Below are 25,312 nucleotides of genomic sequence, written 5' to 3' on the forward strand. Positions count from 1 at the left end.
AGAATTTGGGAAACCAAACAGTTTTGGTTTCCATTGACATGCACTGTTTTTTGTTTTTTTTGTCCATACAATGGAAGTCAATGGGGACCGAAACTGTTTAGTTACCCACAATCAATTCAATCAATTTTTTTCTTTATATATTAAATAAAATTTAAACCTTAAAACTTGATTTTAAAAAAAGGACAATGTCTACTATCCAAATCAATTTCCACACAATAAACAACAGAAAAACTGACTCTGATCATGAAATGTGATGTGGTTTTAATATATAAGACCCTCTAAGAGGAAATTGCCGTGAGTGTATTTCTAAATTGAAAATGAAAAAAGGTATGAGGGGGAATTTTGTTCACACTTGAACAAGTTCAAAAATAAACATATTTCATATGCAATTTAAGGGGGTAAAACGGTGGGTTGAGTCTTGGGTGGGTGATTTTTATACATATTTTAACATTGAAAATGCCAAAGAGGCTTCTAAACGCACTTGAGATGAGGAATATATCAGGATTTATAGGGCAGGAAGACTCAGCTGGATGTCCTGCTGCTGCAGTGACATCTACTGGACTTCATACACACCAAGGTTACACACACACACACACACACACAGTCGCAATTTTAGGAAGTATAAATGTGTTGGGGTCTTCGAATGTGACAAGGTAGAAAATTTCAATCACAAAATTTGTGGTCTTAATACAAATACTTGCAGTAAAAATACTACATTCTCATGTTATATAGTTTTACAAGAATGCAGATGTTTCATAATCTATTTTTATGAATTTACAGAGAATAAAAAACATTTGTACTCAAATAAATGTCAGTTTAAATAAATTTAAATAGGCTAAAAGAGAAATGTAAAATATATATATATCTCATTCAAGTTTTCTTTTGTTGTTGCTGTTGTTGTCTTATCTGAATTTTCAGCATCATTACTCTAGTCTTCAGTCACACGATCCTTCAAAAAATCTTCAGAAAATAATTCAGAAATAAATATTTATTATATTCCTTATATTGAAAACTCTTCTGCTACTAAATATTTTCGTGGAAACTGGGGTACATTTCTTTGATGAAAAATGTAAAAAAACACAATTTAATGTTTCCCTGATGTATAATATTAATTTCTATTTTTTTTTGTGATGATGGGGATGGATTGGATTTTATTGGTCAACTATCCGTTTTTTTCCCCCTCTGTTGTGTGCAAGTATGTGCATCAGTGTTCTGTGAGAATAAGACAACTGACAAGCACAGGATTATGTTTAGTCATTTTAGTGTGAAATAAACAGCTGCCCTCAAAAGTGGGCATTGTACAATAAGCCGAAGCTTTCTTGGAAAAATGACCAAATAAAATCAGAAAAGGGACATGTTAAGAGGCTTTTTATAAAGAACAAAATCTAATTAGACTTCACAGAGTAGGAAAAAACACGATTCTGGATCACTGTGACAGAACAACCCTCATCAAATCAGAAAACAAAAGTGTTTCATTATCTGCCATTAACCCTGCTGGACCTTTTCAATCAAACTCCTGATCGTTACAAACTTGGCTACGGGAAGTATAACATCCCCAACACAAAAATTGGCAATGGTACTCAAAAGTCGGTAGATAAAGAAACATAAAAATCATGATTAAAGGAATAAAAAAATATAAGCGGAGAATAATTGTCCAGTACAAAGTGGAAACAAAGCCACACTTGTACATGGACGGACAGCAAATGAGTGCATCCTCCCTGAAGACCTGCAGTGTGAGCTCCTTACTAAATATCCATCCAGGACAATCACTCTCTGTGATTAAAGGTGCCAGACTCATGGCTACAGTAAGCAAATGACGGAGAGGGAATTCAAAACCTACACATTGACCACCGTGAGCGTCACCCACATCATCACAGTTATGCAGTTGTTTAATGCTTCCCCATTGGCTGCTACTGAAGGTGGCCACAGTATTTTGACAGAGCACTGCTAAACTGACACCAGATGCTCAGAGCTGCTCGTTTGGTCCTGAAACAGATCTGCATATTAATGCTGCAAACCATCAAACAGAAATCAAGAGTTTCTCTCTCTATCAAAGAGTGCGAATTCAATTTGGCAAACTACAAACCGGTTCATTTCATACAAATGATTCTTGATGCCGAATACAGTCCAGTTCTTTAAAAAAAACGTAAAGCCGAAGCAAGTTTTTTTTTTTTTTTTTTTTTTAAAAAGCAGTTGTGGACACAAATCCAAGTTACAATGTATATAAATATCCTTTTGCTCAAAAAAAAAGAGTTCATTCGCAACAAATACATATTGAAAGATCTGATCAGCTCCAAGAGGTTTGACAATCATGATCCATAAAATGCTTTTAATTACATGATTGTTTCATATCTTCCCCATTTGTTGGGCCTGGGTTTACCTACAGAATAAAACATCAAATGTATTTCAATGAGGAGCATCGGAGACATGTAAAGACAATATTGGACACCCTCATGACTCCCAAGAGCACACTGGCAGGCTTCTCTCTGGAGTTCATGTTTTACATCTTCCTCCTCATGTGAAGAACTTACACCACCATTATCACTTACCAACTAGAATTAAAATGAAGCAACCGCTCACCCACCAATGGAAATTCTGCCATTACTTACTCCCCCGCTCCACGACAACTAGTTCAGACCGAAGACGCTACATTCCCGGTCTTCTGAGGCTTTGTGTGAGGAACAGATCAGTTATGGGGCTGATGAGATGACTTTCACTGAATAAAAGCTTACATTTTGGGACTGTTTCTCAACCAAAACACTGTATCAGATTATTAAGAATCCAGCATCTGAGTCACATTGACAATTCTGAATAGAATATCATTGAATAGAAATCAATTTTCCCCTCAAAGTAGTTTGGAATCCGTAATGGAGGGGGAATAAATAATGTGAGGATTTTCACTTTTGGCTAAGTTGCTCCTTTAACATCAGCCACCCGTTTGTCCCCACCGCTGCATTCTTAACACAACAACACGATTATTCCCATTCCAACAAGTACACAATGAAACAGATGCTTGACACCCATGAAGAACTCCAGCTTTGTACACGCCAGCTTATAATACAATATAAGGCATTTCAGTGTTGTACGTGAAAACAAGAAATAATGCTTCCCTCATAAAAACATGAACAAAACCCCCAATAATTCTATATTTGTAAAATATACATATATATATATGTGTGTATATATGCATTCACGTAAATGTACATATTTACGTAAAGGAGGGTAAATATGTAAAGGTATAAAAGCAAGGTATATGCGTGAGCGTGGAATCGATGTAGTCAAAATGAGGATGTGAGGAAGAGGCAGAAGCTTGGCAGTCCAACTGACTTCTCAGCTGCATCCCAGAGCAGCGGTCCGTCGTCACTCGGCTGCGTCCCCGGCGGACACAGAGACTAACTGCAGAGGAATCTCAGCTGCGCCCAGCTGGTCCTGTGAGCTAGACGTGTTGACGGTAGCGCTGACGGTGGCCAGGCCCTGCATGGTGCCGGGCTGGAGGTTGGTGAGGATGAGTGTGGTGCCACCCGTCGTGATGATGCTGTCCGAGGACATGGCTCCGCCCACACTGGCCACAACGGCTCCGCCCCCTCCCTTCTTGTTCTGATGCGTCTTTATGTGCTTGGCCAGGTGATCGCTGCGCATGAATCTCTTCGAACACTCTGAACACACAAACTTCTTCTCTCCTGTTAATAAGGATTGAAAAAGAAATGAGAAAAAGAACAGATAAAGGCTGTTATAAAAACTAGTGAGATCGTTCATGAAGCCAGCTCCAAAAGCTCAATTTAAGATACTCATTTTAAGAAACTTAAAGCCCATGTTGCAGGTTAACCACCACTGTCGATTAATGGGTACATAAATCACTCAAGATATGTATATCATTTTTAAGATGTCTCAAAAATGGTCCTAAAGACCAGTTTTTGGTATTAACAGGTTTTTTTTACGCAATTCAGTGATGACGTCACGTTGGGGAGAAGTGGAGGAAAGGTAGCCTCAGTCTAGTATGAACTATGGCAACTAACTGGGATGAGGAAAGATGGCAAGAGCCGACATGTTTGATGGCCCGCAGCCGTATAATTTTGAACCTGCCAGACGTGAGCGGGCAAATGAGGAATTGCCAAGAACTGATGTCCGTCAAAGCCAATTAAATGCATGGTCCGAGTAGAATGAGTGGAGAGTTGGTGAAGTGTCCTGGTGAGTTGCTATCATTTAGCATCGCAGCAATAAGCACTGGAGCTAGTCTACGAGCAGCAGTGCACAATAACAACACATATTTTTTACTGTCATTGAGTAGCACCGAGTGAAAAATCAATGTTTTCTTTATATCTAGTGGCAGTGTTCATGACGTTAATCCAGATAAGTACCGGTAACTTTTGTCATAGTGTCGTAGAACTGGTAAACTTTGTCTTTGTCATCTAGAAATAGAAGGCATCATGCTAGCTATATGGGCGTTTCTAAGCGTTTATCTCTTCCTCCGGTGAAAATGATGTTGCAAACGTAGCCGCATGTGTATCGCTGTGTTTGGCAGGTGCTTGTGTGGGTGCCGTCCCATGGAAACTGTGTTGGAAAGCTTGTGCTGTTGGGAAGTGAGTGCGTTTGGTTCGCTGTTGGTCGATATCTATCTATCTATCCGTCTGTCTATCTATCTATAAATGTAGTATATCTATCTATCTATCTATCTATCTATCTATCTATCTATCTATATCTGAATACTCTTGTCTACTCTCATCTCTCTAGTCACTCTCAAGGCGGGCTTTGGTAAATTCTTTCCCCAAGGTGACGTAATGCAATGCATTGTGGGGGAAAGGAGAATCGTTGCAAACCGCTGTAAGACAGTACCTACTTTTTTGTTTTATATTCTGTTTTGTGATACCCAACAACAAAATACATTGGATAACAGTTTAAAAGTTTATAACCAACATGCAAATTGCACAAATTCATTGAAAAATGAACCCTGCAACACGGCCTTTAAGACACACACACACCACCTTTTTCCTGACGTAAAAATGGGTGCCGCACTGCCGCCATTTGTAGATTACATGGATAAAGCTTCTGGTCTCATTTGCGTCCAGCTATTTTTAGCTGTACAAAACATTTCATTTTGCTGCTTGATATTGACAATTGATGTGTCCTATCACATTATTTTAATCTGTTATCTTAATTAAGAACACACTGGTTGGTACTGCAAACGGTTTTACCGTTTACTGCACGCTATTATTCTCCTCGTTATTTACCTACAGCGGCTAATGAAACGGAAGTCTCACCCATAGGCTTACTTCTGCGTTGAGGAAAAAGGTGTATATCTATCTCTCTCTCTCTCTCATATATATATATATATATATATAAAAATTACAATATATGTTTGTCCCAAATAATTGTTAATATACATACTGACATCGCCCTAAGTTGCAACATTCATTCTAGAAATTTTTTATAGTAAGTCTGTTTTTTTCTTTCTTTTCTTGGAAAGAAAGTTGAAAGAAAATGAGAATACTTAAAGCATCAATTAAAATGTAAACAGTAGTGCATTTTATACGTGTTAGCTGCACTGTTACCTTAGCAACACATCAAACTGAGTATTCCAAATCAGTCACTAATGAGACTATATGGGTGATGATAGCTGCCTATGTAAGCAGTTCTCTAGGTTTGGAACCGAAGCAGTCACTATGTGTGTGTGTGTGTGTGTGTGTGTGTGTGTGTGTGTGAGAGAGAGAGTATACCAGTGTGTGTTCTCCTGTGTCGCTGTAATTCATCACTGCGTGTGAACCTCTTCCCACAAAACATCCAGGTGCACACAAAGGGTCTCTCTCCCGAGTGCCAGCGCAGGTGAGCTCTCAAGTGAGATGTCTTCCCGTACACCTTCCCGCAGTCGGCTATATGGCACACGTGCTGTTTCTTCTTGCCCATGTTAGATCCCCTACAACATATAATTAAAAATGTACAGTAAGAAAGGAAAACTATTACACATCCAGTGATGAAGACATATAGTCAAACACAGACCATGGGGTTTCTGTATTACATATGAATATGAACACAGAAGTAGTACTGTGTCTCAAAACAAAGTGAGGAAGTGTGCTCTCAGCAGTGTGATCTCACCTCCCGCCTCCCTCTTTGCAGTTGGGGCAGGTGCATGCGACCCTGCGCAGACGTTTGCCCTCCTGGTTCATTCCCTCCATCTCCTCCTCCACTAAACGAACACGAAGGTGAGAGAGGTCATTGGCATTCAGCGTAGAGCTACTGTCCAGAGGCCACTCCTCCGAATCAGGCTCCTCCTTAATCTGAATATCTATAGAGTATAGTGTGATCAGTGTTACACTAACAGCACTGCATCATTAGCGCTAAACACATCTTCCCTCTGCAATGTCACTCTAAATGAATCATCCCGTTCACTTTAGGTCTTGTTTATAAGGCCCTATGATTTCCATGATGGGGAAAACATGGATGGAATCCAGTCGTAAAAATGGATTTTACTGTATAATTTGACAAAATTTGGAAAAAAATTGACTTCATAGGGCCCTACATCTAACTAGTAGGTTTTTTTTTTTTTTTGGAAAAGGTTTACTACATACATACAGACACAGACAGTGTTCCTGAAGCAGCAGCTGCAGTACCTCCAGTGCTGTCTGTGTCCTCCGACTGCTGGAACTGAATGCCTGTCTGGCCCACAGCGTTCACCGTCACCGACTGCAGGTTAGGCATCTGTCCTGAGGTCAGGCTGACTGCTGTACCTCCCTGACCCAGAGACAGCGTCTGCACCGGGGCAAGAGTGATCTGCTGAGCTGGAGCCGTCTGCAGCTGAAGATTCTGGAGGTTCTGAACTCCTTGGACCTGAACGGACAGATAGGGGCAAGAGAACACATCGACTATTAAAATATAATTAAACTATTTTTGCTAACATTTTAAAACCACAGCAGGCTTGTGTTATTTTAAAGAGTTTGTCTGCACTTCTGTGTTTAGTCACATGGTTAAAGTTTGTTCACACTATATGTTTAAATAAAACAAATGATGATTCAAATCGGCTGAGCTGTGAGATGAATTGCAATTCAGTTTGCGGTGTGGGGGTTTATATGAATGTCTCTCTGAGGGAAACTGACTGTCTTTAGCAAAATTTAGATGGTGTTTTCTTTTCATCTAGTCTCTGCATAATTCATAATAAAGCATAAGAACAGCTGGTTTGTTCAGAGGAAACTATGTATCACTGCTGTTCTGTAAGAGCCACCTGCTGTCAGAGTGAATTTTGCATTTTCCTTCAGAGCTTCTGCTGTTTTAGTTTCAGATCATTCTGCTTTTGCTTCAAATTTTGACATTTTACAAAAACTGATCATGCTGAATCCTTGTTTGGATTGTGATTCAAATGCAGTGGTTGCCTCTCATTTTAAATTGTACAGCCAAAAAAGCTTTAGTTTGAAATATCAGAGAGATTTCATTCATTTTTGAACCATTTATTTATTTGATTTGGGATTTGTTTTAAAATTTCAAATTTAGTTTTGTTATTTGACATATTTCAATTTCACAAAGAAATATGCAGCATTTTTGTCTGAAAATAATAAATGGACATCTTTTTATTTATAATTTGTCTTAAACTAAGAAGCAACCAACTTTTGCTGCTTGACATTTACAGATACTGGTCCATACGGAGATTTGATTTGATTCATTAATGCTAACTTTTACATTTTAATATGGACAGTCACGGAATTTGTCAGTTTCATTTTCATGACTGAATTTTGAGATTCCGGGTACTCGGGACCACCAGGACGTAAGAAACCTGGTACAGTGACATTTTCTCTTTTTTTTTTTGTACCGAAGTACCGGGTCTTTTGACAATAATTATTATGATTCATATTATTATTATTAATCTATTACACACAAGTAATTTTAGTTTAACAGTTACTATAAATCATTTATTTTAAATGATAAATAATGTATACAGATAATGTAATATTAATAAGCTGTAGTATCAATAGATTGCACTATTTAAAAAATGACCTTACATGTTTGAGTCTCTATCACTATATATTTTCAAATGTATAAACTAAGTTAACAAGTTTTACTTGTCACTGCACTGATAAAGCAAGATTATTTATTTTATTTGTCCTCCATGTTTCATATGACGTTTAAAATTGTCATATTCTTCTATCTCTTAACCTTTAGTTTTAACTCTCGCTGGGTCTCTCGCGAGAAGTAAATCAAACTTGCTTTGTGTTGCAAGGCTCGTGATTGGCTGTTCGCCATTGATGTCACACATTCATGTGCACGTGCTCCACAAACTCAGGATCAAAGCCTGAGTTGACAAAGAAAGTTGATGATCAGCATCATGGTATCAACGAAGCCGGATTGGAGAGGTTTGGTTTTGTCAACTTAAAACTAATATGTGCTTGAGTTTGTGTGCGTTTATGTGCACTTTATTGTATATAAGAAGGTGTTACATTTAAACAAATCAAAGAACAAGGATCTTATCATTTATTATACTACATAGCATTATACAACTGTAGTTGTCCGCGACAAACAATGTTCATCTGCCGTGGTACAAGTGCTTGTGGGGATGGAAAGAATGCCATCTTCTCCTGTTAATTTCTTGTCTCCTTTTGTAGTTTTATATAATGATTACTAACGGCGTAGATCCGACGCAGAAGTATAAATCAGCCTTAAAACGGTAATTAAAATAAAATCTATCAAAAATGATTCATAACTACGTACCTGGAAGGTCTGCCACTGTATCTGTCCTGACGGAGAGACTGTTTGGGCCTGGATGAGGAATGTTCCTGGGTTGATGAGCTGGATGTTTTGGAGAGACTGCTGGGCCTGAGCAGACACCTGACCCTCGCCAGTCTGCAAGGGCATCTGCTGTAACTGGATCACCTGCTGTCCTCCAGACACCTGACTGAGGTATCCTGAGCCGTCAGCCTGCGTCAACACGCCCGTGCCGTCTATCGTGCTGGTGTGCTGCTGCGAGGAGGATGCTGAAGATGTTGTAGGCACAAACATGTCCTGGGCTGCATTAGAGTTGAGTGTCTGTTGCTGTTCCCCTGCTTTCTCCGAGCCGTCAGAATTCTCTATGCTCTGATTGGTCATGATGAGCTGTCCGTCAGCCGTGATGCCGGTGGCGATTGGCTGAGCTCCCGAGAGTCCCAGAGAGTCCAGATCCAAGCTGTTTATGGGCACAAAGGTAATGTTCCCAGGCAAACCCAGAGGCACGTTAGTGACCACCTGACCCTGAGTGCTGAAGGTCGAGCTTCCCAGAGACACCTGCGGGATCTGGTGCACTTGGCCAGACTGGGTCATGAGGTTCTGACTGTTGCTGAGAAGGTCGGCGGATGCCGAGACGCTGATGGTATGGGTGCCGTCTGGGAGGATCTGGATCTGCCCTGCGGCGTCCTGCGCCATTGAGGCCCCATCGACGGCAGAGTAACCCAGCTGCCCTTCGGCCGTCTGCACCTGAGGGATGACTTGGTATTGGATATTAGGCACTGCGCCGCCGGACGCGTCGGTCCCTGGCGTGAGTAAGATGGGCTGGTTCTGGAGACCCTGGAGGCTCTGGAGAGGAAGAACATACTGTCCATTGGACGTGACGATACCCGTGCCGGGGAGATGCAGGACACTTGAATCATCCTTCACTGCCTCCCACCTTTCAGACGACCCTGTCAACTGCACTGAGAGGTCTGCGTTCTAGGGAGGAAATATGTTCACAAAAGAAAAACATTCAATGTGATGCCACAAACGTGTATGTACATGGCAAGACTCAATAACAATCCAGTTTTACACCAATATTTGCCATTTAACAAATTTGCAAATTTTCGGTTTTTTAATCCTGTTAAAACTTCCCCCTTAAAAGCATACTAGCGCGTGTGTAGCCACATGACTCTGTTCTCCAGTCAGTGGCATATAAGCAAAATACAGAGGTGAACGTCGGTTCAACACATAGTGATGGCGCGTGAGCGGTGAGCTTTGCGTCTTCACTAAACTTTGTCAGATGTATTTGTTTTATGGTTTGGACATTCAAGCGATTAGATGAACCGATGTGTATTCTTATATTGAGCTACCATGTTCGCGCAGCTGCATTGTGGCACGAACACTCATATAAACAGTGGCTGTGAAAATCGCGCGCACAGAGGAACACAGAAACTAGTTGTCAGCACTGTCCTGTGATTTATCACTAAACTAGCTTAGAATCTCAAAACTTAGGTTCCTGGTTTGTGTCTGTTCTCAGACTGTTCTGTGTATTTTAACTGTAGAAAAGGTTTTTCCGAGTCGAAACTACGATACAGAAAACTACATCAGTATATCATCATAAACTTAGCTGCTTTTGTCTTACGTGAACGTAAACAGATGAGAAAGAAAACACACATGTGCAGTATTTTTGCTTAAAGAGAGAACAGCCTAATAAACACGCTGCCTGTCATTAATGTTAATCAAAGAACAAAAGAAAATCATTCACTGATCTTGACTGAATATATTTAATAACTTTACTTGATTTCATCTTTATTTTATTTATAAAAAGAAAACTATGCAGTGTTTTTAAACTTTTAATTGTCAATGTCAATGTCACCTTTATTTATATAGCGCTTTAAACAAAATACATTGCGTCAAAGCAACTGAACAACATTCATTAGGAAAACGGTGTCAATAATGCAAAGATGATAGTTAAAGGCAGTTCATCATTGGATTCAGTTATGTCATCTCTGTTCAGTTAAATAGTGTCTGTGCATTTATTTGCAATCAAGTCAACGATATCGCTATAGATGAAGTGTCCCCAACTAAGCAAGCCAGAGGCGACAGCGGCAAGGAACCGAAACTCCATCGATGACAGAATGGAGAAAAAAACCTTGGGAGAAACCAGGCTCAGTTGGGGGGCCAGTTCTCCTCTGACCAGACGAAACCAGTAGTTCAATTCCAGGCTGCAGCAAAGTTACTTAATTTACTTAGTTAAAGTTAATTACAGTTTCTGTACCTGAAATTTAGTTTAGTTGTATTTAATTATGATATTGCTTATTGATTTGTTTGTTCCTATCTTATTACTGACCTATCTTATTACTTGTCTTTAACACTTTCATATTTGAAATTTATATTAATCTAGTAGTTTTTACTATGGTATTATTTTTTTTAATCACAGGCAAAATTCCTCTTGCAGTGTTTTGAGGCTGCTGATGTTTGCTCATGTTATTCAGCTGCAACAGAATGCTTTGTAAAAATGTTTGACATCTAAATGTTTGACTTAATTTTTTTTATATTGGATTTTTTATCTTATTGGAATCGAAACTAGGAATCCATAAGAATCGGAATTGATAAAATTCAAACAATACCCAACCCTAGTAAGAAATGTTACGAACATAGATAAAATAACTGCTGATAGTCAAAAATATTTACAGTACAAACCTTGTCAGTGAACTATGAGGGCAAAAAAAAAAAAAAACGAAACAAAATAATCGTTCATTATTCGTAATCGAGGTAAAATGTTCAATTAATCGAGGTTTTGATTTTAGGCCATAATCATCCAGCCCTAATTTCTGTACTAGCTTAAACATTTTCAGCCAATTTTGGAAATTTGCAGTGCTGCACTTTTTCCACTTCACTTGTTTTGTAATGATGACATGATTAACTGTTGTGTTTGTATTTTAGCTTTTCTAAGTCACTTTGGATATAAAAAAATAAAAATAAAAAAAATTCAGTAGTCAGAGCTTCAGACATTCATTCAGTAATCACATGATGCACACAAAAAATGACAAGAGCAAGCTTAAAAGTTAGGTTTGCATTTTAGAAGAAAAATAGAGACAATCATTATGATCAAAAACTCTACAGAAATATCCAATCATGTCTTTTGTTTTGTACTGCTGTGAAATGCCATTAGTGAGGACTCGGAATATATTAAATTTTTGCAGAAAGTTAAAATAAATCTGAGAAACTGGAAATATACACACATTCAAATTAATTACCCGTTCATTTTTTCTTTATGTTTTGGAAAGAGGTGTCTTTTGTTCACCAAGTCTGCATTTAATTAAAAAAAAAAAAAAAAAAAAAAAAAACACAGTAAAGCAGTAATATTTGTCAAATATTATTACAATTTAAAATAACTGGTTTCTATTTGAATATATCTTGTAATATAATTTATTTCTGTGATGCAAAGCTGAATTTTCAACATCATTACTCAGCGTCACATGATCTTCAGAAATCATTCTTATGCTGCTGAAAAAACATTTCTTATTCTAAATGTTGATAATAGTTGTGTTGCTTAATATTTTAGTGGAAACCTATGGAATTACATTTGCTTCAATAAAAATGAACGTAACTTTATAAAACTAAATGTAACTTTTTCATAAACTTAAAAATATGCCATTACAACAGAAGTAAAACACAAAATGAAAAAAAAATGAACTCAGTCACACAAATGTAACAGGCTCTTCAAATATGCGTCATTCTTTGTTAATGTTTTTCAAAGATTCGTTTTTGCTAATCGTGGATTCTGAATGCATTGCCACTGATTTCACTTTTGCTTCGCAGTTTTTCGTTTGGTGTTTTGACACAGGACACAGGCAGCCGTTCAGCGCTGGAAGAGCAGAGCTTCATGTCTGAGGCACAGATAGTAGGAAGTGAACAGCAGCTGGTGTACTGGCGCACAAATAAGAGCCTTTCCTGCTCACTGAAGCTGCGCGACCGTATACTGTACCGGTCCGCGCCCTGTGAAGGGATGTTCAGCTCAACTTCTCGCGTGTTGGATGAGAAACGAAACGGACTAAACCTAATTTTTTTTTTTTTTTGTAAAGTAGAACATACACGTTTGAAAAGCCAGAAGTAAACATCAGTTCTGCATAGGATGATTATTTTTATTTTACCTTAATATTACATAGACTTAATTTGATTTAAAAATCACCTGCTGTAGCACACTTAAACAAAGTGTTTCATTCATCCAATTAGAAAAAATTGTAGGTTAATGATTCACAACTATATTTTTTTTCCTTGAGACAATAGTTATTTATTTTTCATTGGCTCAAGTAAAAAAATGTGTGAATCATTACCCTATTTTTTTTTTTTAATTGGATGAATGAAAGACTTTGCATATTTGTTTTATTCACATCAACATTATTTGATTTTAACATTTTGGAATAATGTATTTATATAGCATACTTATTTAGTTTTACTGGTAAAGACCTTTTTTTTATTTTTATAAACCAAATTTAAAAACTAAAATACTGAATGCTGATTAAGAAACCTCTTATTGAATGTGTGTTGATTGTGTTGTTTGGATTGTAGAACTATGCCGTTATTGCCTTTAATTTCACATGGTTACAGTTAATATTTTAACACAAGGCCAGTTCTATGTAGTTTCAACCCAATTCAAAAACAAAAGCTAAATGCTGATGTCTGTATCATCTAGGGCTGAAACGATTCCTCGAGTAACTCGAGTAACAAGATAGAGCTGTCATACCACAACTAGGGCCCTATGATTTCCGCGATGCAGAAAACACGGAGGGAATCGCGGAATCCAGTCATAAAAACGGAATTTACAGTTTAATGCGGAATTTGTCATTTTGAGTGAATTAATCAAAAATAGGTCATTGCACTTACATCAAATGACGATATGGACTAATATCTGTAAATATTAAGCCGGAACAGTCTATTTAAATATGAATCCTGCATGTTCTGCGTGTCTTGGTTAATGAATGGTGCAGAAGCGCGTCTTCATTCATTAAACACACTGGAGCGCGCGTGACACTCAGGTGATTTAAGCTTCTGTCATCTCACTAAATAAGACGTGAACACATGAACAGAACTCCAGAACTGCTCTGACAGTCACTTCACGAGCATTTGACCGTTTGATTTGAGTAAAACTAACGTCACATCACATACACAGAACTGTAAAGGTACGTCAACCCGTCAAAATAAAAGTCTGGTTAAAGACTATTGTTCAGCAGAATGTACATAGCCTACCACTAAAAAAAAATAATCAAACATTTTAGTCAAACAATCAAACATAATCGAGTCAAACATTTTTTTTTTTAAGGTTTAATCACACAACGTTTCTTCCATGTTTTAGATTTAATAGTAAATCCCATTTGTTTAACAAAAAGTTACGTTAATAATCAATAATTAAAAGATAAATTAAATTAAATTAATGTTTTATGTGTTTAATGTGCATCTCAGAAAATGCTTTATTTAAAAGCCCAACTGAATGGCACTTAAATGCACTTAATTCATCTGTCAACTTTATTGTCATTGTTCACAGTACAAGTACAGACAGAGAAACAATGGGTAATAATTAAATGTTTGTTTTTGATGTATGCATTGCATTCTATGCATTTAAAAAATAAAAATATTTTTTTTCTAAAAAAGGAAATTTAGTTGTTCATTTTAAGAGACCTGTGAAGGTCTAATGATATGCGTTCAACAAGGTAGCCCAATAACCCAAACGACGTAACAGGCAACGCCCTGACACCCTCGAAGAAGAAAAAAACACCAACTTATATGTTTATGTTAGGCTACTCAGTCAGGCGCTCGCTCACTCAGTAATACACGCTGAAGGCTCGGTGCAAAATGGCCAATGCGTTTAACAGACCAGAAATAGAAGATCCTCCAATAACCAACAGGTCTGGTGTTTGGGTGCACTTTGGATTCCCTGTATCTGAAAAATTTACGTTCAGTTTTATAAAGTTTGTAACCTAAAAATACACACTTAAAAATGGCACGTTCCTTTCTTTGAGTTTTTCCATGCTGGTCTGTACCAATCTGTACCATTGGTTCTTGTTAAAAATAAGTTGTACTGTGAACTACACTATCATTTATTTACAATAAACTAAAAGGAAGCTCGGCCAGATCAGAGCTCCCACCCTTAAAGGTTTAGTTCACACAAATATTAAAATTATGTCATTAATGACCCATAAATAACCCTCATGTCGTTCCAAACCGTAAGACCTCCGTTCATTTTCCGAACACAGTTTAAGATATTTTAGATTTAGTCCGAGGGCTTTCTGTCCCTCCACTGAAAATATATATATACAGTATACAGTTCATGTCCAAACACTGCAGTGGCGCTGCTGACGTGTTATCTTTGTTATTGGGCGCACCAGAAAACACGTCAGCAGCATCGTACGTCAACAGTCACACTCACAACAGACCCAGAAGAGAAGACAATGATGAATAAAGTCGTAACTTTTGTTATTTTTGATGTAAATGTATTTTCGATGCTTCAACAAATTCTAACCGACCCTCTGATGTCACATGGACTACTTTGATGATGTTTTTCTTACCTTTCTGGACATGGACAGTAGACCGTACACACAGTTTCAATGGAGGGACTGAGAGCTCTCGGACTAAATCTAAAATATCTTAAACTGTGTTCTGAAGATGAACGGATGTCTCACGGGTTTGGAACATATGAGTCATTAATGACAATTTTAATTTTTGGGTGAACTAACCCTTTAACTCTGGGATGTAAACATTTACCAATTGTAGTACACACGTAGTACAAAGTACACACGTCTGGGCTCACACTCGAACCTCAGTAAGGTCTAATAAAGGTGAGATCTGTAGTTTCTGACTCACCCCTCCAGCAGCGGCAGCATTATCAGAGTTTGTCCGGTTCTCGGGTCCTTGAGCGGGCGAGCCGAGGCCGGTGCATGTGGCGGCGAGCAGGGCGAGCGACGAGGGCTGTCCGTCCTGACGATGGGCGGGTTTAACACATGGAAGGGGAGGCCACACAGGAAGTACCAGTGTTTAAACAGAACAAAGTGAAAACTTCACCAAATCACATGCATTAGAATAAGACAGGAGCTGATTTGGTCTGGTTTACCTGCTCTGAACCGTCCTGAGCGCTGCAGCTGTCCGCCATCACTCCCGCCTTCACTGGCCCTTCAGGCGCTTCAACACACACACAACAACACACAACAGCCGTTAGAGCCCGTACACTGCGCGCGCCTGCTGCACACGGGTCTTCATCGGGTGAAACAGAGGCGCTTCGTTGTTTTGTTGCTGGTCTGAGCTGTGTATTTGTTTCCTCCGCGGATCTTAAACTCTCTTCAGTTTCACCCGCCTGCTAACGTTAGCCTAGCTTAGCATAAACATAGCCAGCACAAAGATTCAAAGCGACCGTTCCCGCGCTCTCTAGATCCTACGTACCGGTCATTACGTGAGCTCTTTACAGACGACTTATATCTGCGGTTAATAACACTCCGAGCATGGCTACTTTAATCGGTGCCTGCGCTCGCTTTGGTCCAGTTTTTTTTTTCTTTTTCTAATTTGATTGACGGCGGGTCTTCCACTTTGCCAGTTGCGTCACGGACAGGAAGTCCCGCCCTTCCTCTATCCTCTGATTGGAGGGCAGTCTGGAGTACTCGCCTTGTGATTGGATGGACGTCCCGTCCGTCATCTCGACCGGGTTCCTTCCTAAGTTTAGTTGTCGCTGGAACGCAAGTTTTGTTCATGAAGATGCAGTTTCCGTCTCAATAGTGAACTACAGAGTTTTTTTACCCTGTTTGATGCGTTTACCTTTTTAGTTTATTAGAAAGAAAGCTTTATTCTTATTTGTTTTTTATATTTTTACTATATTTTGGAAGAATACTAGCTCACTTGTTTCTATTCAGACAAGCAGGAAAACTGATGATACATATTTTTTTCATGGTCTTGTAATCAACAATTAAGAGGTTTGTGGTTTAATGTAAGAGGCCACTTGAGCTCAGTCAAGTGTTTCTCAAGGAACAGGAGTGATTAATAATATGCAGTTATTTCTGAAGATCAGCCTAAATGGAGAAGTCTTTATACAAAAGACATGTCAGAGATGGAATGAGCCACACGGAAAATATTTTTAGTAGTTTATTCTTTTAATAATTTATTCTCCTAAACATCTTCCCGGGATACAGAGAAAATCCAAGAAAAACAAAATTCACCTACTCTGTAAGAAAACAACAACTAAATAAATAAAATAAATACTATAAAATAAAGGTGCTAAAAGAAAATGCATTCACAACAGACCATATAGGCTCTAGAAATCATAAAAGAATAGCTAGTTAATAATATTGTAAAAATAAAATAAAATCTTTGAACCATTCAAGAGGTTTGTGGGGTTTTTTCCAGTGCAACATAATATGTAAAGTGAAACTAGGATGATAACTCTTGTAAAGCCTTGCAGCACAACAGGGACACCAAAAGCAGCGATCAGATTCTTAAAAAAATAAAAATAGCACTAAAAGAGCACATTTTGGCATCTCAAAAAAGGTTGATCAATAATCACTTCATTTTGTGGACACAGTATAGTTATTCCATATATTGACTCTGCACGAAAAGAGCTGACTTAGTTTGGACTTCAGAAAATGAATTAAAAACCACTAACCTTCAAATGAGCTGGAACATAATTCTGTTAAACTACAACTTGCCTATAGCTTATGAAAGCTTTGTACAGGAGTAAAGCTGTCATGTTGATCTGTCAATCATCTACACTTTTCTTGAAATGTATATATCTTAATAACAATTTACATCTGTAGTATAGACTAAACCATATGAAATGCACCATACCAGCATCAGAAATGATCTTGGTCGTGCAATTCATTTTTTCCCAGTGAAGGCAGACACTCTATGATTATTGTAAAAAGCCCCTATAAAATGAAAGAACAAACTGGTGAGACATGATTTCAAACAAAATCAGTTCATTTTCAGAAATGGCTAGCCAAACACTTTTGTAACCTAAACTTTATTGAAGTAAAACAATTGAAAAAGGTGGGAAAATCTCATTATGAAATAAATGTTTTGACACCCTTTTTTCAAATACTGTTTAGAAACCTCCTATGGCAGCTCTGATTTCCTCCTATAATCTCTGATGAGTTTGGAGAACACCTGACAAGAGATCAGAGACCATGTTTCACAGATTCTCCTCAGATCTTTCAGATTGCAAGGTCCATGTTTATGCACTGTCATCTTACAAGTAGGTTCACCCCACTCATTTGGTGTCCAGGTCAGGGAACAGGGACGGCAATGGACTGTCAATTTGTGATTGTTGTCCTGATGGGAGATCCAACCACTGGCCATTATAAGACTTCTAGCAGGGACAGTCTTTTTTTCTGTTTTCTTCAATTCCTCCAGCTGTGATGCTTGTAGAGTCTTTTGCCACTCAAACTATCCTCCTAACCTTGCTCTTAAGACCATATAGACACAGACAGATTTGACATTTTCTGTTGATTGAAAATTCTTAAAATTCTTAATTTGGTGGAAATGGGAATTCTCAATGCTTTAGATGTTTTCTTGCAGCCACGTTCTGTTCTGTGAAGCTCAACAATCTTTTGCTGCACATCAGAACTGTATTCTGGATGCTCTGCAGTGAATGGGTGCCGTCAGAATGAGAGACCAAACATCTGATAAAAACATCACAGCAATCCACACCACTCCAGTCCATCAGTTAACGTTCGGTGAAGGGAAAAGCTCTGTGTGCGTAATAAACATATCCATCATTAATGCATTTTAATTACAGTATATAATTCATAATAATAAGAGCTGCTTCGGACTGATTTTCTAATAAACAGTACTTAATCTGTGCATATTTCTCTCCTGATTCAGACAAGACAACTTTTTCACTAGACAGATCAATGTTATGAATATAGAATTTACTTTGACCACAAACAACAGTTTGAAGTTTACCTTAGTGATGAATTTATTTATGAATCCATAATCCATAATGTTCTTAAGTGACAGCCTTTATTGAGCTATTCGATTTAATGCTGATATTGCTCATACTTAACGATAGGAACTGCAATAAAGAGAACATGAAAGTTTGTGTTGTTGGCATCACCATCTCACACACAAAAAAAATAATAATAATAATTTAAAAAGGATAATACCATTTCTAATTTTCCCTAAGTTAGACAACCGATGTACCTTTGCCTCCCTGATTCATAGTGCATCAAGGGAGTACAGCAGCACAGAATGAGGAAATTAACTTAGGAAATTAGACTGTCTTGGGGGCAAATTCAGCAGATTGTTTTGTTATTCACCAGAGAGCATTAGTGGAAAAAAACTGGGTGGAAGTTGATATCACCGAGATCATATAGAAAAATAATTTTGCATCGTCCTACACATCTAGAAAGAGAAAAGAGTTTGTTCACGACAGCAGTGTTGCTTTTATAAACGCTAAAAGATTAGCACGATTGTATTGAGATAACAGCCCAGAGACATTCTGCACTCTCAGCTGCGTTCCTGATCTAAGACTCTGTCTTCGCTGTGTCGTTTCCACTGTGTCAGTTCCTCCCTGAGAGTGACCAGAGAGCAGCGTTTTCCTCCAACCTTCAATTCAAACTTGGCCCATTACAGCCAGACTACAAAAGCACTTTCCTTGCACTCAGGGGCTCGCACCAGTGAGTGGGGGATATTTCCAATCACTCCACTGTCAATCTGAGTGTCAGGTAAACACAGGCTGGCAGACAGAGCCTTTAGAAAGGCCCACATCTGTGGCTCTCGCTCTCCTAGCTTACCTTGTGCTGGCTTATCCACAATCTAACGCACAAAGACACCCACACTCAAATGGAAAGGCAAAACGCAGCTGTTGTACAATGGTGCAGGTATCTTATCTCATATCTTTAGATTGAAGTACTACACAATAAGTTAATTGCTTTGAGATTTCGTCTGATGTGTGAGAGGATGTGATTTCAGGCAAGTTGACAAATTGGCTTGCAAACCAGGAACACATTCTTGATTGTTGAACAAGCTGAGCTTGAACACAGAACACAGATTTGGTATCAGAGTCATTGATTGATTTGGCCAGGGCAATGACGGGATCTGTGGGAGCTGGTTTGGTTTCACCTCATGGCTAATCAAGTTACGACTTAACGCTGTATTGAGTGTTCAGCATCTTCCATAAAGAACCATAAATAACTTTTTTTTTTTTTGGAATGGAAAGTTTCTATGTTCTTGAAGGTTCTTCATGGAACCAGATGCCAAAAAAGAATCTATTTTTAAGAGTGTAAGAATTGTTTTTTTTAGGAACTGTTCATATAAAGTTTATTTTCTCCTAAGACGAGCTTTATTTTTAGGAGTACAGTTTAGCTCACAGTTTTTGAGGATGAGGACATGTCAGGCAACACATCAGTCTGTAGCTTCTACAAAGTGAAAGATGAAAATGCACTGAAACATGTTAACAAAACTTGAATTTGAATATTTCTCTTGTACGTGCATAAATGCATTCCGAAAACTTCAAAGCTGAGGAATTTAAATCCTGTTATTTTATGACCTTTCAGAAATCTGCATGTTTAGTTTGGAGAGAAAAAATCTGTGATTTTACGGTATTTTGTAAAGCGCAGAGGTGAGACGTGTTCTTCGTCTACTGGGGTGAAAATAGCTGGGCCTGCTTACCGCGTGAATATGAGTTGTTTCAGAAAGCGTTGTATTAACATATTGGCGGAGCTGCTTGCTGGGGCCGATCTACACTGGAAGGGACCGCATGGAGAGAGTCGGCCCGGATGGAGGCTCCCGGTGGCCTGGGTAAATGGAACCTCAATGGGGAAGCTTCAAAATGGCACCGCAGGAAAGACTGCGGCCAGAATATCAAATGTGTCTCAATGACACATGAGAGAAGGGACCTCCATTCGGACACCACTGAGGTGGAGACAGAGGGGTTTACTGCGCTCATGTTTAAAGAAAAATATGTCCATTAGCGGAAAATGTTGCTCTTTTCAAGTCTTTCCTCTAAACGTTGCAGAAAAAAAAGCTCCAATAGATGTAGTTATGATGAAGGAGGAAGCATTCATGTGAATCACCCTGCATTCCTCTAACTTCTGTACAATAAACTTCATTCAAATGAAAGCAAAAATTGGTGTTGTTTTCCATTTAGAATTTATTGCATTGTTTGCACGTAGAATTGTCAGGTTTATTTCTCTCCATCATCCCATAACATTTAAAGTTGGAGATGGTTTGTTTTTTTCTGAATGTTTTTGGGTTAGCTCTGCGCTGGTCTGATTTATAGCAGCAGGATTTGGTCTTTCATGGGTGCAGTCCTTTAGTCTGTCTGTCTTGCTTGGTGTGGTGCCATTGTGGTTTCTGCCTCGGGGCAGAGTGGCACCAGCTGATGGATGACTATGACAACATTTGTAGTGCAGACACCAAAAAACCAGCCACTAATCGCTCTTTGATATCTTCTAATCCTTCCTCTTCTTTTCACAAATCTGTTGTAATTAAATCAAATGAAAGCAGCCCTGAGTGGAGAACACAACTGGAGTCTCTCTGATGTGTATTTTATCCACCAAAGTCAATCGAGTTCTCCTCATTGCCTTTACATTCCAGACATCTTTGCGCAATGACGTGTTGACATGCGAGAGCGGTTTATTATGTTCTGTCTTATGAACTACATATGCGCTCTTCTAAATAACTTTATTATTGTTCCAGAAATGTTAATGTCACTGTATGCAAAACAAAACGTTGTAGCCAAGCCACAGAAAACAACTTGTCGTTCCTAGCTCATTTAGGTCTGACAAACAGGCCTCAATAATGGGTTTCAGCTTTGGCTAGCGCAAGCAGAACTCGGCCCTGGGAGTGAGAGAAGAAACCCAACCTCTATTTATCTCCCTGTGAACTTCTTAATGGGAGAAACCTCAGTGGCCGCTGAAAAAATGCTGAATGGAGACCGATCCAAAAGAAGGAAAATGTTCCTGTGTGCGTTTCCTGCTCAGCTGACCCATTTTTCTCCAGGGCGAACTAGGTTTGGAAATCTAAAATGTGATTGTACAGAACTTTAGGCACTGTTGCAAGTCATGAACAAAGATTAAAAAATAAAAAGCAGTCCGGACCCATCAATCATATACCTAAAACCCTCTTTCACTAAGAAAAAAATAGGGATTATATAATAAATTGCTGAAATCACAAAGAAATATGTGTGTATGTTTTCACAGGATGAAAATCAGTCACAGAAATCAGTATGCATGGTTTCCCAGTGTTCCTGTGGAGCGAGTCAAAATATCCCTCTCTATGACCCACAATCACAACATGTAAAGTACTACAATTTAAAATATTCTGTCATCTCTCTCTCTCTCTTTCTTTTTTATCATACACATCTTCTATTCAATCTCGCCCTGAAGTACAGACACAGTAATACAGAAACGGTTTTGTTTTCCCATATCTAAGAGTGCAATTTCAGCCGGGAGTACTATACTACAGTGAATCAGGAGCTCAGACTTTGTCTCGTAAATATGAGAAAGATGACAATTTATGCAGTCTCCCTGTAGAGCGTGTGTGGAAGAGAGTGCTCTGAGCTCGAGGCCGATTGTGTGGGTTTTTTATATCTAGGTTCCTGTAGAGAATGTGATCAGACCGTCGAGTCATTACCATTCCATTACCTGAAGGGGACCGGGCATGGGGTAAGATGTGTCGCCGTATACTCAAGCTGTTATTCAAAATGATATAGAGGTAAAACTATATGTCATAATGCTGCTTATCAATTGAAATTATAAGAAACATCTATAATATATGAAATATGCCTTAATGGAAAAAAAGAAATGTGCTCAAGTGGCTCAACTTCCTGGGCCATGCAGTGTTAATTAAACAATTTAGTTTTTTTTACAGTAAAAACATATGTTACAGATAATTGCTAAAACATAATGTATTATACTATTCCAAAATACTTACTCATACTTAGCATTAGTAGTTGAAACATCTGCTTATCCCACACTGTTACAGACATGAATGATGAAACCTCAAATCCTGGGGCTTGTTTTATTTCTCTAAGCCACTGTACATATGATCTTACGCATGAAACTTGAATATAGACTTGTATATAATAAAGATGGGAATACCAGGGGTTATAGGCTACTCACATTATCTGCAAAGCATTCATTTAATAGTGTTCCTAATGTTTATAAGCGATGAATCAATAAAAAGAAAATTCCAGTTAAGCAAGTAAATATGAAACACATTTGAGTTAGGTTGCTCACTGTCACTGTCCCCAGTTTGAGTCCCGACTGGAGGTATTTCTGTGTGGAGTTTCCTCCTGGTGCCCCGGTTTCTGGTTGTGAATTACAGACATTAAATTGTGAAAGTGTGTGTGTGTGTGTGTGACAGCTGTGATGGACTGGCCATCCATTCATGGTGTTTTCCAGTCTATGTCTCAAGTACTTTTCTGTACAGTGACAAAAAAGGAGAAGAAAATGGAATTCCAAAGAAATATCTAATGTGGCCATGAGTTTTACAACAAGTTTGATAAAAAAGTTAGATTACATTACCTAAAATGAGCGACTTGGATTACGTTACTAACTACACTTTCATCATCTAATCTGTAAACAATAACAGACTACAATTTGTGATTAATCTTTAGCTCCATTCTGCATGTCAGGGAGCGACTCATCTTACCACACCAACACTCAAGTGTTAAAAAAGTGAGCTGTGTGTGTATCAGATGAGAAGAAAATAATCACTTTATTAGATCAGCTCTCACTAGTGCGATGAACAATCGTTGTATTCACAGTAACAGCATCTCAGCGGTGTAGATTCTTTTTTTCCTGATTTAAGCAAACAAACAGTGAAAGGAAATAAAGGTTAATCCAAGCCTCGTTTCAGTCATGCAGCTCTTCCTGCATGAGATAATCAGGATGGCAGACTTTGGTCAAATCCAAATCCCTCCACAGATACAATTATCCCCGTCCCTCGGCCTGCCAGTCGCTCTGTCAGCCCACTCTTTTAAATCTGTAATCAGAGACGAGCAGCCCCCGTATCGCTGTCTCCACACAGCAGCCAGTCAATACAGACATCCCCAAACACACCTCGCCTGATTCCCTCAAATGTTTTATTGAGTGTGGACATCTGGGCTACTGTAAAACACGCATTATCTGAGCTGGGAGGAGAGCAGCAGCTGCTTTGTCCCCGCTGTCAGCTGTGGCAGTGTCGGCACGTTTGATGGAGATTAATGAAGTATCAGGAGAGTAATACGCTTCTTCAAGCACTCTTACAATCTGGAGGAACGGACCATCCCTGTCTTAAATAGCGAAGCTGTCAGCGCTGAGAGGACCTTTCGCTCCGACGCAGAGGTGTACAGAGCTCACGAGAAGAGCAGACACAGATAACGCCTCTGGCCTCTCGACAGGTACCCCTCAAAACCTAATTCCCACAACGTGCCCTTGTATTAATTCGTAAAACTATAGCATGCTTATTAGAGCAGTGTGGAAGTATTTCATTTAAGATACTGATGAGGTAGCCTGTGTCAATACGTTAAGCCGTATTTGCACTCTCCGTCCGCAGGCGCTCATAATAAAAAAATGTCCATGTGTTATTCATACGGTGTCTGAAATCCCCAGTGGGCGACTGTACCTCTTCCCCCGTCAATTCTCATTCAGACATACAGCTAAAATGGAAATAACTCTCTTTCATTTGAGTATTCACACTTCCAGAGGAAACAAAATGACTCCCATCAGCTCCTCGTAGCTTGAACGCCGGGCCTGTTTGTTCCCTGTCCGGCTGAACTCAAAATAATTGACTTGAAGTGCAAATACTAGCGGGTTTATGCATTCTGCTTCTGAACGGCGCACAATTAATTAGAAGAATCAATGTTCCTTTTAAAAACCCAGGAGACCATTTAATCCAAGCTCAATACCGGCAGACTGCCTGGATGGAGGGGGACACAGAAAAAAATCAATGCCTATTTGTGAATCGTGAGTACGTATTAAAGGCGGCCTCGTCTCACTGCTTCATTTGCACTTGAAAGCAGCCATCTGGAGCAGCAGGCTTGGCTTAAGCAGATATGATTACTAATAATGTGATATAGCCGTACACTGGCCCATTCAAACGCCCTATTCCCACTGCTGAAATGAAAAAGCTCTGCTTTCTGCCTTGGGAGAAGTTAGGGACGCACACATGCAGACACGAACACGCTCGTATGCATGCATATAAACAGCCTGCGTGCGCTGGAGTGGGAGGATAAAGGGGCGCACAGAGGGGCCTTCAGCCGTTTAGCATCGCTGACGGTCTCTGAACTTCATGAATGCACGTGTTTACTTAGCTACTCTTTAGTTCGCTAAATCTGACACAACCTCCCTTTGGGGTTCTCAGCGGATTCATAAACATTGCAAATAAGATTTCTTATAGCCGGAAGTTTGGTCTGCTCGCAGTTAGCTTTATAGATAACTAAATAGTCCATCTATTTAGCTTAGATTCATTTTAATTTAGTTTAGGCAGCTAAGCGTGTGACACCAGCAGTAACATATATACTACATATATAGTAACATATATATATAATATATATATATAATAGTAATTTCTCCAGTATATTTCAACAAACAAAAATTTGTTTGCATGCTTATGTTACATGTTAGATGCTTAGACTGATTCTGGCAAGGTTCCCCAAAGTTATGAAGAAATATTCTTCCAG

The 25,312-nt window shown here is 38.9% G+C and overlaps 1 protein-coding gene across 3 annotated transcripts; it reads right to left on the minus strand.

The window, feature by feature from the left end:
- Positions 1–3,013: 3,013 nt before the first annotated feature.
- Positions 3,014–16,288, minus strand: LOC132152653 (transcription factor Sp3-like). Of its 3 annotated transcripts, none has more exons than XM_059561433.1 (8): positions 16,102–16,288; positions 15,776–15,843; positions 15,525–15,642; positions 8,692–9,653; positions 6,606–6,822; positions 6,091–6,280; positions 5,715–5,911; positions 3,014–3,680 (listed from the first exon to the last, which is right to left on the minus strand). In XM_059561433.1, the coding sequence occupies exons 1-8, from the start codon at positions 16,106–16,108 to the stop codon at positions 3,361–3,363; spliced, it is 2,079 nt and encodes a 692-aa protein (XP_059417416.1). In that variant the 5' UTR covers positions 16,109–16,288; the 3' UTR covers positions 3,014–3,360. The 3 variants fall into 3 exon arrangements, with proteins under 3 accessions (XP_059417416.1, XP_059417418.1, XP_059417415.1); XM_059561435.1 differs by having other exon boundaries at positions 6,091–6,181; positions 8,692–9,660; positions 15,529–15,642; positions 16,102–16,284; XM_059561432.1 differs by having other exon boundaries at positions 8,692–9,660; positions 15,529–15,642; positions 16,102–16,284.
- Positions 16,289–25,312: the final 9,024 nt, after the last annotated feature.

Source organism: Carassius carassius, chromosome 11 (genome assembly GCF_963082965.1).
Source record: "Carassius carassius chromosome 11, fCarCar2.1, whole genome shotgun sequence".
Classification (NCBI taxonomy): Eukaryota; Metazoa; Chordata; class Actinopteri; order Cypriniformes; family Cyprinidae; genus Carassius; species Carassius carassius.